This window comes from Egretta garzetta, unplaced genomic scaffold, assembly GCF_000687185.1.
Source record: "Egretta garzetta isolate BGI_Z169 unplaced genomic scaffold, ASM68718v1 scaffold18, whole genome shotgun sequence".
Classification (NCBI taxonomy): Eukaryota; Metazoa; Chordata; class Aves; order Pelecaniformes; family Ardeidae; genus Egretta; species Egretta garzetta.
In genome coordinates, this window is record NW_009260616.1 from 7,129,150 (window position 1) to 7,145,338 (window position 16,189).

At 38.9% G+C, this 16,189-nt stretch overlaps 1 protein-coding gene across 6 annotated transcripts in view; it reads left to right on the plus strand.

Annotated features, from left to right (window-relative positions):
- Window positions 1–12,904, plus strand: part of TRMT11 (tRNA methyltransferase 11 homolog) — a 40,108-nt gene extending 27,204 nt beyond the window's left edge. For 5 of the 6 annotated variants that reach the window (XM_035900720.1, XM_035900721.1, XM_035900716.1 and 2 more), the window contains 4 exons: window positions 502–574; window positions 1,304–1,435; window positions 4,777–4,897; window positions 12,392–12,904. In XM_035900720.1, coding sequence (XP_035756613.1) covers window positions 502–574; window positions 1,304–1,435; window positions 4,777–4,897; window positions 12,392–12,523 — 458 coding nt within the window. In that variant the 3' untranslated portion in view covers window positions 12,524–12,904. Of the gene's footprint in view, window positions 1–501; window positions 575–1,303; window positions 1,456–4,776; window positions 4,898–12,391 lie in introns of those variants that run through there. The other variant, XM_035900718.1, reaches the window with a different exon arrangement.
- The last annotated feature ends 3,285 nt before the right edge of the window (window positions 12,905–16,189 follow it).

Below are 16,189 nucleotides of genomic sequence, written 5' to 3' on the forward strand. Positions count from 1 at the left end.
AAAATGTATGAGAAAAAGCCATCTCTTTTCTCTTATCTGTCTATGTGACAATTATTATCATTTGTGTAATGTGTTGGCAAGAAATTCCAATATATACAATTTCATTTTGAAAAAGGTTAGCTAAGTGCTGTAGGGGAGGTGTTTCTGTCTGTCAAGCAAGAGAGCATGGGATTATGTGTCACGTGTTGGAAATGTAAGGAATATCTTTTAATGAGCAAAACAGTAAAACATTGTCCTTCGTAGTGTAGCAACTGTCTAGGCTGCTAGAAGCCTCTTACAGCTGAAGGGCTTTCTTTGAAAGTTTTAAAGTAACCTTTTGGAGCAAGAAACTTTTAATAGATCTTCCAAAAATTACCTTGCCAACTTTTACTTTGTAAAAGCTTTTCTTTTTTTTAACTTTGTATAAGCCACAGTTTGTGCACTGTTATGTATATATAGTATAATGGTATGCTATTTGGACAAAGGGTTCTCATCTCTGCATTATGCATTTGCTTTCTATAGCACCATATGGTATCAGGGAAGCTACTCGCAGAACAGGTTCACAAAAGGAAACAGTTAAGTTGGCTGAAAGAAGGTAAGTAAGCTGTCTTGTCTGTTGTCAAATATAAATGTCTTGATGCAAACCCAGTTGCAGTTTTAGAATCTTCATTATTTCTTGGTTTTCTGTCAGCAGTTGAAAAAATGATGGTGGTAGTAATTAAAGAAGGAAAGCCCTTTTTGTTCTGTTAGCAAAACTAGTATGTCACTTCCTGAAATCTTGTTTTTGTTCTCCCTGCTTATCATTTGCACGTGTTCAGATTTCAAATCCTATTTCTCGTCTCTGTGAGCCACCATTACCTTGTGTTTCCTATTCTCAGAAAGTTCTCTTCAGTCCCTGCAAGTCGCAAAATCAGTCTAAAATGGAATACTACTATTTTACCTTAACCTTCTCTCTTGGATTTCCACTGCTCCTTTCTCTTCAGAGACAACACGTCTTCTCCACTGCCAGGCCACCCTTGTCTTCTTTCTTAAGGGCAATTTAGAGTAAAAGGCAGACGCTGTGCAAAGTAACTATTCCCAACATGCTTGTGATTCTCTGACTTCCACCAGTACTAAAGATGATAGTCTAAAGAGCCAATAGGAGAATTTGAGAAATCATGTTCCTCATAGTAGAAGTGGTACTTCTAGATTGATATAGATAGTTTTGCAAATCTCAGACAGTGCTATTTTGTGGTTTGGGGTTTTTTGTTTAGTTGTTTTTTTTATTGAAAATGCAGGTTTTTACCTGTGCTTTTATGTTTACGCTTGTGAATTTTTTGTTTAGCACAGAAAATCACATCTTCGTTTCATCCAATTACCATCTAAGTGACATCTTTTTTGACCTATTGAAGTTTGCAGCAGAATGTCTGGTGATGGGAGGAAGATTAGTTTACTGGCTGCCGATATACAGGCCTGAGTACGTATTCTTGATTTCTGGTATGTAGTATGTCGAAGAGATGCTACAATTCTCACTGTGCTTTCTTTTGGGGCATAGTACAGCTGGAACTTCCGTAGTACTAGCACTTAAGAGTAATGCTTAGACTTCATATTTGAAAACTTCATATGAGGGAAAGCAGATTTTGAAATAAGGCTTTTGGGTGAAGATAATTCCTGAGTGTTACCAAAAAGAAAAAAGCCTTCACATGTCCTTGCAAATGCCTGTCCAATGGGTTGAGGTTTAAGCTTAGAAAATTAGACTTTCAGGGTGCAGATAGATTTCTAAGATAGTAGTAGCAAGACTCTTATTAATATGTGTTTCTACTAGAGTGAAGATAGAGGTGCATGACAAGGTCCTGTAAGAGAGCATTCTTGGCTCTTTGGAGTTTGACACTACTAACTTAGTTTTCTTCTGAGAAATCAAAAGTCAAGTGACCAAGAGATGGCAGTGAGGGGCAGCAAGTGTAGGGGAGCAGCCCTGTTAAGGACAAGAGAGGCCAGCAGAGACTGCAGGATGCTGTCTGCTCAGTAGTGCAGCCTGGGACTAGAACTGGGTTTAAAAGGAGACATCTGTTTGCATACCTTACTTCAGCGTCTCTTATATAAGGTTTTGAGGGGTTTTTTTTTTTGGTTTGGTGGTTGGTTGGGTTTTTTTTTTCCCAAAACTGTTTTATAGTAAAGTGGGGAGTTGATGTACAGTAGCTGTTTCTAAGTATCTTCCAGATGCAGATATGCTCTGAAGGTAGCTTCTACAATGTCATGTTTCTATGTACATTCAAACTGTATTAATAATAAAGTGTTTGTTATCCCTGGTTTCACCATGGAAATGGCTTGTGACAGTCCTACATTTATTTATCACGTGCTGTTTTGAAAATTTGGAAATCAAAAGGAGCCGTTTCTGTTACATGCTTCTGTAACAGGAAAATGCACTTAGTAGGTTGCTTTTTTTTTTTTAATTATAGAATTGTATCTTAGGCTTTTTTTCTTGAAGACATCACAAACAAAACAATGACTGCCATTAAGAGTATTATAGCTAATTGTTCAAAATATCTGTCTATATATGATTAACCCTGCAGACTGTGTGTGGTTGTGAATTCTTAGATTGCCATGTCAATAAACTCTGTTTGGAATTACTGAGTTTATTCTGTTTGTCAAGATACCAGAGCTTTTTGTCTGCTCATTGAGCATTGGTAGGATCATGCTTCCTCAGTACACAGCAGTATTAGATAACTATGAACTACACATTCTGGTTCTACTTTAGTTGCTGTTTTGGGGAGGTCAGCGCTCTCAAGCTCTAGTTTGGTTGCCTCTTAAAAAGTAAATATGTACATACTACTATGAATTACCTTTATGGAATGAAGGTTGAAATACTGAAGTCACTATATTAGCACAGAATATTAGTATAGTCACTTTATTTTCAGCTGTAATGATGAACATGGGAACAAACATTAAAGCAAGTGTGTGGGGCGAAGATAAGATACTGTCTACTAATATGCTGTGCTATCAAATATCCCTTCACAACACCTGCCATCGGGTTCATGTGTTATCTGAGATCCCTGTGTATTTCCTTAAATTAAAATGGATGTCTGTTAAAACCACTGCTACTATATTTCTTATTTGATAACGCTCTAAGTTTTACTTGAAAGAATGTAGGAATACATGCATTAATGCTAACAGACAAGGCTTTTTAACAAAGTGATAGTGATCTCTCCCTCTGCAAGATGGCATCTCATTCCAAAGTTTACTCTTTCAATCTGACATTGAAATCATTGTTGAGTCTGAATTCCTTTAATTCCTTTGCAGTCAGGCTTTTATATGGTTATGAAGAGAAACTTTTAAGATGTTGTGGCAGAGAGCCTACCTTTGTAAGAGAGAGAGGCAGTTTGGTAGTACTAGATACATCAAAAATCTTGTGTAATAGAAAAAACAATTGAGAATTAATTTGGTTCGCCTTTGTCAAAAGCATGTTCTGACTTCACCTAGCAGAAGTGGTGACTTGGTTTCACACATGAGAAGTGACTGAAATGTTGTTTTCCGATCTGGAAGTTTTGGATCAATGCAAAGAGGCAGTACTGCTTGGGGCTTTTCCTATTTACAAGTCTGTATTTGGTATTGTCTTACTTGTTTAACAGCTCACTATTATCTTTAAGAAATGTCAAGATTTCCATCAGTACCTGGGTGGATCCTATTTTGAGTTGTGTTGGATTTGATTTCTCTTTCTCCCAGAGCAATACATTTACTCTGTAAAGTGCTATCAGAAAATCCACTTCTTTACAGGAAAAATATGAAGCTCCTCCTTTTGTATCTTTTAAGTTCACGTGATAGGTATGAAAGTTGTTTAGTTCTGCTTTTTAATGTCTGACTTCTGTTATCCTCCAAGCATTGGGGAATCATGAGAGCAAGCATTTTGTATGAAATCATAGTCACTGACAGTACCATATACCATTTTCTGTATTATGTTGTAGTAACTCTTAAAGGAAAGCTTATTACAAAAACTAAGACTAAATGGCTGATCTGTATTTCAGTATATAGGAAGGATGTCTGATCTCTTATTTATCTTATTAGCTAGGTCAGTACTTCTTGCTGCTCTAGTCTCATGCAAAGCTCTTAAATCCTTAAATTCCTCTTTTGGCATTTGGAGAAACAGAAGGATTGAAAGCAATCTAGAGAAAGCTGGTTTTGTAGAAAATAGTAGGCTTATGAGAGGAGGGCATTCAAAACACTAACTGCTTGTTTCTACAGACAGCATTTAACTGCAAGCCAGTGTTGCTACCATCTGATGTTAAAAGATACTGGATGTTTTTTTCTTCCTTTTAGAAAAAGTGATTGCAATGTGACACATTTGTAAAACCAAATTTTGAACTTCAGGAATGTCACTCTCTAGTAAGAGCTGGTTTAATACAACTTGGAATTGAAGTGTAATGGTCTCCGCTTAGGGAGCCTTGTGCCTGCAGCATGTTGACTGTGGAATACATTTTAAAAATCACAGCTCCTGACTGATTGGCTGAGGTGTTTTCTACTTGAAATGATACAGGCAGGCCTGTATGCATACACTAACATCATGTAAATACATGTAGAAAATGTGTGTATTTGCTCCTTCCTGTGAGGTTTTAAACTATTCTACACATTTTATGTCACAAGATGATTGGAATATATGAAGAAAAAACTCTGGAGCACTAATATGTGAATTTCTTTAATCAGATTAAAATGCAATGCAACTTTCTAGTGTAAGCCATTGTGTGAAGAATCTGTATGAATTTTGTTCCAGATGCAAGTGTTCCAGTTCATGAATACCGCTCTATGAATGTTTATTTTTTCCAGATACACAGAAGAGATCATTCCCCGCCACCCGTGCCTGAAACTTATTAGCAACTGCGAGCAGATGCTTTCCAGCCACACATCAAGGCGGCTGATAACCATGGAAAAGGTGAAAGAATTCAAGGTAAGCTTGAATTCTTGATTATATTGTGTAAAATAGTAGCTGTTGCATTCATGAAAAGTTTGTGCTATTCAGCATTTGATCCTCATTTCTATCACACTTGAGTTTTTTATGATGAGAGTTAGAGCTTTTGTAAAGCTGCCACATATTTCTTTAAAATAAATTGGGTAGTGATTTAAGGGACCATTCTGGTTTTGGTCTTTTCCTTTTTCTCCTCAGATTTTGATAAAATTTTCAGCCTAATCTAGCAGCTTAATAGTGTGAAAGAGATCTTTGAACATAGGGTTACTTGTGAAAATTGCATGCGCTTTTCTTGGAAAACTGAACTCGGTGAATTCCATCCACAGAGATGCCTAAGTTTCCATTGATTCCAAAGTGTAATTTGATGCCCAGGTAAATGCTTTGTGGGTCTTGCAGTACAGGTAAACCATATTCAGTTCTGTTACTTCATTTTTAGAGTTGTACTTTTTTAGTGTTTGAAATAATATTGTAGCTCTGACAGAAGTAGAGTGAAGCACGTTGGCTTTTTATTTTGTTTTGGGACATGCTAAGTGCCTCTCCCGAGGCACTGAGACCAGGGAATATTGTATTCAGGTCTCCTTTCTATTCTTGCTGCTTCTTTCACCTGATACTGTTAGAAGAGATGCTAAACAACAGTGAAGCAAATTCTTAATGAAAACACATGCAAATGGTGAGCAACTGGTTTTAGTACATTCCCTGTTAGTTGGAAGAGCGATTTTTAAATGACAGGAGATACAGTCAGACTGCTATGTCTGCATGGTGCTTGCACTAATAACACAGCAGGGTTTCAGTACTGCCTTCGTAATGCTAATGATGACTGAGATTCATAAGCAACACCTGAAGTTTTTTTATAACACTGTATGTGGAGTTCAGAGCCAGAGCTGCCAAATTCACCGGTAGCAAACCAAGAGGGTAGTCTTTGACATGTATGTTTCAGGGTGTTCATAGAGGTTTTCTGCAGGAGTTTTATTACTGCCAGTGCTGTAGGATAACATGTTCTAATTTAAAAAAACATGTCCACCCTTCTGTGAATAGAATTTCATCATTTGTTGTTCTTGTTTTGCGCATCAGTACGTGCTTTGACAGGTTCATGTCTGGAAATGCTTAGCTCTGAGCACCTGAGATAGTTGGCAGGCATACTGCTTAGGTAAAACTGTGCTGGTGCCTACACTCATAACTCCAGATGTCTTTTAGGTAATTTAAAGATACCAGAACCCACATACTGTTTGTGACGATGTGAAACTTGTCCAAATAATAAAATGCATATTGACTCCTTGACTAGTGCCTGCTTGGTTTAGGGTCGTCTTGTTTGGTGTCTAACTAGGATTTCCCCACTCCAGTGTCCCTTACCTGGGACGTGTTTTTTCCTGTGTTAATATCCTGAACAACTTTTGAATTGGATAGTTCTGAGTCACCGGATATAATCATAAAATCAAATAGTCGGAGCTTTAGCTGGTTTTCCCAAATGAAGGAGTGAATTTTTATGAATATACAAGCATTTATTTATGTTTCCAGACAGTTCCTGTCTGCTTTACTGAACTAGTTTGTAAGAGGCATTCACAAATGCCCTTTAGTTCAGCTTAGTGTAGTACTTGCAAGTGGCTAAGACGTTTTACAAATCATGTAGCATCATTATGCAGTCCCTCTGTTTCCCCAGTGTTTGCCACCAATAATGAATTGCAGATTTCACAGCAAATTTGATTTCACTATTAACACTCTAAACTCTTAACTGGAGATGAATTCAATGAGTTACAGAACGTGAAATTGGTGGTGCAATTTGATTGTCCTTGTAATATAAAGAAGACCAAAGTGAATGTAAAAAATGAATACATCTAGTTGAAGTATTGATCTATCATAATTAATCATAAGCATGAAGATCATAAATATTGGATTAAAAACATCACAAAAGGTTGTATATAACTCACTGTCTTGTAAGCATCCAGTCTGTTCTATTTAAGTTTGTGATGAAATCATGCCACTGGAAAAGATTTCTTACTGAACCCAGTGTTGGTATGAATAGACTTTTCCAGCGTGTGCTCAATATGAGCCAAAGAGTTGTTTGTTTTTTAACATGTAAGGCTTTTTTTGGACAGCCACGGTGGTCATTAGTAACTACGCTCCTCCCCAGTCTTCAATTGTAGTGATAATAATAAAAGTGAATGAAGGCAGTTGTTGTTGAGGGCAGCTAACAGTAGCCAGCTAGTGACTTCTAGCCTTCTAAAACTCTGAAGGCGGAAGAGTTGGAGAAGTGAAGAACGGGAGCGTGGAATGGGAGAGGAACAAAACAGAAGTGATACGAGGTGAGAGCTTACTAGCCTGATATATTACTTTTTTCTGTGGACGTTAGCATCCCTTCTTCTGGTATTAAATGGATATGGATCTCCCCAGTATCTCTCTAAACCTGAAATTAAACTTTCTAATTGGTACTATAGCGGGCAGGACTGTGTGTGAGTCTACTCTCATTGAACTGTGAAGGGAGGCTCTTTTGAAGCAGTAAAAACACCAGTTCAGCTCTCCAAAGACTGTAGGCATTCATATGTAAGAACTGGAATACCGTGGTGTTGGGAGAATAAGAAGTTGTTGGCCAAGTAGATTTGTATTGTAATGTCTGTCAGTTGTGATCTAGTAGGAGTCCAGTCTTCTGCTTTCTGTCAGAGGAGGTTTGAACCAATTCTTCCAGCCCAAATCAAGTGAAAATACACCTTCCATTGTGCCAATTTGTTTTTCAAAACCCTTAAAGTACAGTTATGTAAGGCTGAAAGGTCTCAGTCTGTGCCACCTATATTTGAATTGTCATCATTATTTTTTATTTAGATGTCAAATAACTGGTAAGTGGTTAATCAGTAGGAAAACTGGAGTATAAAAACTTACAGCATTATTACCACACAAGGGTTCTTGGGAATCTGTATCTGGAGATCAACCAGCTCTTTTCAGAAGGGGTGGTCGTACTAATAGTGTTTAACTGTAGGGTTGTTCGGCATTCTCTTTCTTTACAACAGTATGTCTAGCTTTCTGTTTTCTGAGGCTTGTTGATTTCCCCATGCTGAATTATTTCAGCTATTGCTGAATTACTTGTTTCATCCGTCTGCTGGCTGTCTTACAGAAATATATGGTGTCTGTTTGGTTGGTAAATGCTAACTAGTCCTTAAGTTTCTGATCAGGACTTCTTAAAAAAAAATATTGGAGGAGAGATCTGTAATTGACAAGGGCTGAGGGAGACACCTAGAAATTATGTAGCGAGATGAAACAGAAACTTGACTGAAAGACCAACTCTGAGCATATGACTGCCCATGGAAGGACTCTGAAGCATCGTGTGTACAAATCCACCATGCTGAATGGGTCCAGCATTTCCATGTCAGACGGTCACTCCAGAGTCGTTACTGGTGTAGAATTTTTCCTACCGAATTTAGCAGTGTCTGTTCCTGGATATGACCCTGTTGTCCCTGATTTGGAAACGGCTCAGTGTTGTTTATAGCTATATAACATTAGTACAAGTGGTTTCTATAGCTACTGTCCAGCACCAGATGTAGAGTGGTAGGAAGCTGTGATAAGGCCAGGAATATTTTTTTTTAAACAAAACCTGAATGTGAGTAATTACCCTGGGGCTGAACTGAGGCATGCTAGATTCACTTAATATTTGCCCAGATTTAAAGGAAAACAAAGCTTTCTCATTATCTTTAAGCTTCCTCTTCCATCTTCTACCTCTTTCTTTATTTACTGGAGATCTGTAACACTTTTTTTAGTGTTGTCTTTAGAGCAAATAAGTGTTGAATTGAAAACTCAAATTAGCTAAAAGCAATTTGGTAGCATGCACTTTGACAAGAGCTTTGTTGGTTTTCAGTTGTCACAGAAGTCATCGTAAAACATTTCAGAGCAAAAGTTTCACGCGATAACTGTTGTTTGCAATTAGTGTGCTGTTTTGAGTACTTAAATTATTCAAAGGGAGAACCAAGGATGATGAGAAAGAATGACCGGGGATTAACGAACATCTTCAGTTCTGACTTCTGCAAAGAAAGGAAGAAGTCTTTGTCTCCTTGGTAGTGCTGGTAGACTGGGGAAAGAGCTGACTTGGTGCCAAGTAGGCTGATCACTGCTGATCAGTCTTGGAAATTATTTCTTGGGAAGTCTCTCTGTTTTGTGTTGAATAACCAATTACAAACTTTATGCCTTGAAAACTATGTACAATTGTTTCAGAGGAAATAAGTGAAAGAAGCTACTCATCCCTAGATGCAGCTGTGTATCACAAGCAGTATTCCTTATTCCTTTTCCAGTCTGTCATGTTAAGAGGAGGAAAGAGACTATCTCCCTTAAACCACTGTGGTTCAACTCCATTGCCTGAATGTGAACTTTTTTCTTTAAAAAAAAAAAAAAAGCAAGGAAAAAGAAAAAAATCTGTATCAACTGCACTGGACAGTTAATGCACTTGAGGGAGAGTTGACACTGATGCCCTCTGTATGATAGCTTCTCTTGCTGCAAAACATGCTTCTAAGATATTTAGAGTGCATATTCTACCAATTTATGCTACTCAGGGTAGCGCTTAACTGAGGGTATTTGACTGGATTCCTTAGTGAAACGAGCTGGTGCCTGATGCCCAGGCAAACTCTAGTGCAGTCACAACAGATTGTTTTGTGAAGATCGTTTTTCACAAGCTCTTATCTCTCTAGAGTTAAATGCAGCCTATCCCTAGTGTTCAGATTGTACCCATTCGGCTCCCCATGTAGATATAAAACACTCTAAGTTAGCATTTGTTCAGAAATCATTAGTCTCTAAAATCCAAGAATTCCTTTTAGTTTGATCAGTTTTCATGTTGCTCATGAAACTGTTTTGACTAGTAAATGTCAACAGTGAGTAGCATCTCCAGGTAGTTCAGGACTTCTTATTTTCTTTTCCCTTTTTTTAAGAACCAATTCCTAATCTGTTATTTTTCTTTAAAGCAATTACCATCTTTATGGGGCAGTCATGTCTGTACAGGGGAGAGGTAGGGAATGGAAGCCCTTAAGCTGGAATTACTGTGATGTGGGCCAGCAGCTTCCTTTGTAAGCTCTCCCAAGAAATCCTTGCCTGACTGCAGATCTCCTCTCATAGTGAGCAGTGATTTGTATAGGTTTTGATGCGGCCTGGATTAACAAAATGGATTCTGCTGTGGAGTGATGTACCAAACCTGTTTCCATCTGATGAATGCAGATGCTCCTCTTACACCTGTGTTTAACTTGAGGTTTGTTCTCTTACATATCATGTCCTCTCTTTGCCCTAACCAGCTTGGGGGTAGAGGTGGGTAGTTCCTTTCTTCCTTCCTCCCTTCACCCTGAATCAGCATTTTGTTACTTAAGGAATCAAGATGAATGGTGTACAGATGTGTGACCCCTTGGAGGTTGTGGGGATTGATTTTTATGTTAAAATACTGTTGACCCAAATATCATTATCCTTGAGGATCAAATATCCCATCCATTTCTCAAAACAAGCAAATTATGTGGAATTATCATTAAAACACATCCCAAAGGTATAAAAATATATTACATGTTTAGGTCAAAGAAGGATTTCTGACCTGCAAATTCAGGGGAAGAATAACTGCTCTTTTCCTCAGAGTGGCCCTGTATGAGAGTCCTGGAGAAGTGGGAACATGCTGGCTGTGAGAGGAGTGTGTCTTAAATCTCCTTGTTTCTGGTCTGTCTATAGTAATTTTTTTTTTTTCCCCCATGGACATGTTAAAATCCTGTTGATTATCAGCCTGAGAATGGTCTTGGAGATGGCAGTCTCTCACAGGCGACCAAAAGACAGCAGATGGTACTGTGTCCGCAGTGGGTTTATTGAGGTCATTTTTCTCCTACTGCTTTCCAACAGTGCAGTATTTAAATAGAACTAATTTGCTGCTACTGGTGTACATGCTTTACATGTTAGATATCCACATGGCACTTAACATTTAGCAAGTTAATTTAAGCCAGTGGCGTGCTATTGGTATCTGCTAGGATAGCAGAGAACTACTTCATAGGAGTATCTGGTTGTGTCCAGAAGAGGGCGCTTGTACACGCACACAAACGTCTCGCTGTGTTGAAAAACCTTTTGTTTCACTTCTTTAGAGAATGCCTATTAGGGATACCCAAAGCAAGATGAGGCACTGATCTTGCTAGGTGAAAGCCTGGAAAGGCAACAAAATAGCTGAAGGGGGAGGTTATCCACTAGGATTCGGTTCATCCTTGCATTTTAATACTTTCATGGTATGAAAATACTGACTTAAATCTGCTTCCATGTTCCTTCTACATATGCTAAAGCATTCCACAGTAACCTCATTTTCAAATATGAATAACTCTGAACTGTGAACTTAAGTAATGAACCAATCTGTTGCTGCATTCCTTAAAAAAATTATAGCAATGAGGATGCATTGAGAAGAAACATTCAGTGGAAGAGAAGTTTAGGACTGTCATATGCTTGTTTTTATTTTCTCTTTGCACAGTTCAGTTGTTCTGCGTGAGGCTGCTTATCTCAGTTCCATCTTACTATTGAGCATAACAAACTAACATCAACCATAAGTGTAAAACTGTTTTTAAAAGTTGCCATCAGTTTTCTTTAGCACTCAGATTAGAGTTTGATGTATTGTTTGTCTTACAGTATTGATAATGTTAGTTGACAAGAATCTTAATTGTTTAAAGCCACAGTACACGATGTATTAAACCTTTGTATATATAATGGGCCAATTTTCTAAACTATGTTCTTGCCTGATGTCAAATGGGTGATATGTGTAGGGGTTTACTGTGCCAATTTTAACTTCCAGAAGTACGTGAATACTATGCAGGAAAAAAAAATATCCTCTGATTGCACTTCAGTAACTGTAGGAACTCATTTTAGTCATTTGTGTACCTCTTCTGTTTGTATCTGCCTTCCACAAACCTCTGAGTGACTGAATTCTCCGGATGGTATTTTTTCTGGAAACTAACATTTGTATTTTCCTTTATAAAGTCTGCATGGCATAGTACCTGTGCTGTCGTTCATTCATGCAAGGGTTGGATTCTGGTGATGTTAGCTGAGATATTTCCAGTGATGCAGCACTGTTAAAACTTCAAATGTCTGGTACTGACAACTTGGATCATTTTGCTGTACAGAGTACAACAATGAAAATTTGAATGAGTACATTAAAAAGAACCAAAACCACCACCGAAAAAACCCTTGTCTGCTTAAAGCTTGTATTTGATCAATGTCAAATGAGAATCCATTGCATATGAATTTTCATTGCTCTTAAATGTTAAGGCTTTGCAGTAGGACGTGTATGGTCTTGTTAATCCTAATGGAGACCTTAGCATTCTGGTTTTGAAATTCTTTAATCTATCTAGTGAGTTAAATGTTTGCTGCTGAATTGTAAAAAACACCCCACAACTTTACTCTTGCTTGTAATTGTTTGAAAAAGTCTGGAGGAAAACCAATGGCAATACATGCTGAACATACTACTGTAAAATCTAATGCTTGCATTTTGATACCATGCAGGATCAAGATCAGAATTCTTACTCGTTGGATGGTCAGTATATGCCATACAGGGGACACAACTCTTTCCGTGAGAAGTATTTCAGTGGTGTGACAAAGAGGATTGCAAAGGAAGAAAAAGACAATCAGAAGTAAAGTATAATATAAACAGATTAAAAATTGAGGAAAGAATGAAGATCGTGTTTCTTTGTAAGGACATCTGGATATCAACATTCATTTGGATGCTTCAGAAAAATAAATACTGCCTTTAATTTTAAAACAAGATGAAACCCACAACACAGGTTGAGACCAGTTCTTTTTAATTAGCTTTGTTTATAGCAGATTTTATTGTACAAGTTTTTTGAGTCTTATTTAATTTATATTTGTACTTTCAAGTACTAATGATGATTGACTAAAACCATTATTATTGTTCTTTCACCATTAATGTTTACAAAAAAGTAGTAGTATTTGGCTTCTTAAACTGTGAACATCTGGCTGTTTTAGAAACACGTGGTGGTGATCAAGGATTGCTTATTAAGAAGATCATTTTCATTTGTTTTGGTTTTTTGTAAATGGTATACAATAAAACAAAAGCTTGTTGTGAGGTTTTTTTAATTGTTGCATGCAATGACTGCTCGTATGAATTCCAGTTGCTTTGACTGAGGCCAGTGCTGTTTAAAACAAACAAAAAACACAAAGGAACAAATGCGCACGCGCGTGCGCTCACGCCCCCCCCCAAAAGCCTCTGTGACCTGACAAACTCTGGAGAGCCTGTTAAACCCTGTGAAGCCTGTCCACATCTGAAGCTCATCTGTACCTTGGATTTGCTTTTGCATTCCTAAACCTTGACTCTTGGTCAAGCCAACTGTCTGCAATTTTTGGTTCAGAAACTGATAGTTAAAGCAGTAACAACAACAGCATAAAATCAGTAATGGTTCCCTAATGGTATTAAGCCTAATCAAACCTTTGAAATCGAAGCTGTATTTGTTAGAGGGCAAACTTTGCTGAATCCACACCATGTCCATTATGAAAATACCTCATTTGAAAACCACTAAGCCCATTAATTCAGGATGTTAATGGCTTTTCTCATTTTGGTGGTCAAATCTGGTCAAATACTCTTCAGCAGGGCGTTGGTGACTCTACTCGCTCCAGCCCGAGGAAGCCTTGCTTCTCAACTTGCTGCAAGTCACTGACTGTGGTCCGTGTTACAATCTTTGTAGGTTATAACCTTTGAGAGCCTTTCCAGAAAACCAGTGGTCCCTAGGAAGGCACGAGTCCTTGTGTATATCTGAGCAAGTTCATTAACTGAATTTGCTCTTCGGTGCGTTGTGGTCCTTGGCTGCAGCAGGGAGAGCTCACATACTCAATGACAGCATTGTCCGGCCTTCTGGATCTAATCTGCGATGTGTTAGGAAGTTCTGAAATAGTGATTTATTTTCTGTTTCCATTATAAATCACTTTGTTTTGAGACTTTTAATGTCAGCCATATAATAGTTGTTCTCGGCTAAACTTGGAGCAAGATCAAAGCTCAGAAAATTTTTCAAAAGCAGGATTTGAATTGATCACTTTCAAATATTACATCAAAAATTACTGCTTCTGAAAACCTGTCTTCATAGAACTTCTGACTTCAATTTTCGCATTACAATTTGGCATTCGGCTTTTATTACTTTACAAATTAAAATGACTTTCTGTTCTTCATAGGCAAGGAATTTTTCTAGATGGATTTATTATGCATTTATAACTTCGTTTTCGTAAAAGTTACCCTATGTAGACATGATCTAAATGGTTATACAAGATGTAAGGTAGTGGCAAATCTGGCTCTGTCTATTCAAAGAGAATGATTTAGTTTATTTCTCCTCTGCCTGGTCCAACTTCCAGTCCCTTCAGCAGCGGTGGTGTGGCCCCTGTTTAGCAGCTCTATCATTACTGAAGAATACCGGTTTGAACAGAAACTATTAAGTGTATTTGGGGTACTGCATCGGTGTCTGCTAATCAAAAATCGTTTAGAATTGAAATCAGATGTTCAAGCTCTGCTGATCCCCAACTTTAGAGCTATCATTTGGAAATATTGCCGATCCCTAAACTTCTCCTTACTTGACATGCCTGCTCCGCCCTACTGTATGCGCAGACTTGCAGAGCGGAGGCGTTTATAGCTGTAGAGCCGTGGCACAGTCCTTGCGCTCGCTCTAGCGAAGGGCTGACGGGGGGGTGAGTTACCCTTTTGGCAGGATTTGGCCATCGATGGCCGCGGTTTCTGGCGCTTTCGTTCGATCTGGTTCCATCCAGTCTCTTCCCGTGAGGTTCCAGTTTCCTGTCCCTGGCAGGGAGGGTCAGTTCACGAGCCCGCGCTGAACTCATGCCGTTGTCATTCTCTCCTTTGGGGTGGTTTGTGCCATTTTCCAGTTTTGAAAAATAAACGTTGTTTTTGGAGCGCTTTGTTGCGCTGCAGCAAATTGGAGGGAGGGAGGAGCTGAAAATGGCTGCGAGGTCGCACGGGCAGAGGCTGTCTCTTGCTGCAGGGAGCGATTTGTTGAGGCAGCAAAGGGCGAGAGCCCCCTCTTTTCACAGAAGCCTTTACCTGGTGGTGGTGGTGGTGGTGCTGGCTGCCAAGCCTGCTGCATATCTATGGGAAGAGGAAGTGGAAAAGTAGCGGAAATAGGTTTTCTCTGCATTAATTGCATGCCCTACCTGCTTTCGCTCTCTAATACTTCCATTTAATTAGTGGCCAGTTTGAACAAGTTTGGTGGAAGGTCAAGGTTTGAGGGGGTCTTACAGAAAACAGGGAGCTACAAGTTTTGTTGAAATAGGCAGAGGTGTTGAAGAAGAAGACCGAGTTAATCTCTTCCAGGGAAAAGGTTGTAATACAAGTTCCACTCTCACTAAACGTCAGAGAATCCACATGGAAACAAGTCCTGGAGACAAAAACCCTAACCGATGTTTTTTGTTGCTGCTGTGATAACCAGCACTGGTCCTGCTGCTTTTTGATCTTCTCTTTAAAATAAAAATATGCAAATAAAAGCATGCAAAGAGCTTTTGTAGAAGGAACATAAAGGTCTTGGGTGAACTTTCCACTTCTACTCAAGCTATGAGACCCAACTCACAAAAACTCAGACTCGGTAGTGCCTCCTTATCACTCTTGACGAGAGGAGTCAAGCAAGTGTGTTGGCTTGCTGAACATCTCAAGGAGAGTGCAGTCCCCTCTTTAAACCAACCTAAGAAACTGCTGTCTGTTACTGGGACAACATCTAACTCTGTCTCCTCCTCCAGTAGAGTAGGCTTTTTGTTTCCACAACACCCATTGCTGGACTTTGTGTTGGTACCATTGCAGTGCAGCAATATCCACTCACTGGATACGAGCACCTCAACAGCAGCTCTTGAACAGTTGATTTTGATGGATCCTTCCTTCCTTTCTACCTGTCAACAGGCCTGGAAGACTGTGGTGGAAATCCTTAACTGGCGTCTCCTCTTTTTCCATTAGATGAGTATTTTAGCTCAGAGTTGTGACTTCCAAGAAGGTTGTAGGTATCCATGCACACGCCAGTGGGCAGAAGGCAGTCAACTTTTTGTGAGTTCTCAGTCAGGGCTCACCTGTCCAAAACCAGTGAAAAACGCTGCTAAGAAGATGAAGTACAGGCTTCCTCTCAGGTTGTTTTGATATTATTTAACTGTAGAGATGTTACAGGGAGGAAACGCCTTAATAATTCTGAAACTTTTATTCTGTCACTGCTTTTTAAGCTTTCTTCTTAATGGTGTTGTAGTTTAACCCGGCTGGCAACTAAGCACCACGCAGCCGCTCGCTCACTCCCCCCCCTCCCTCAGTGG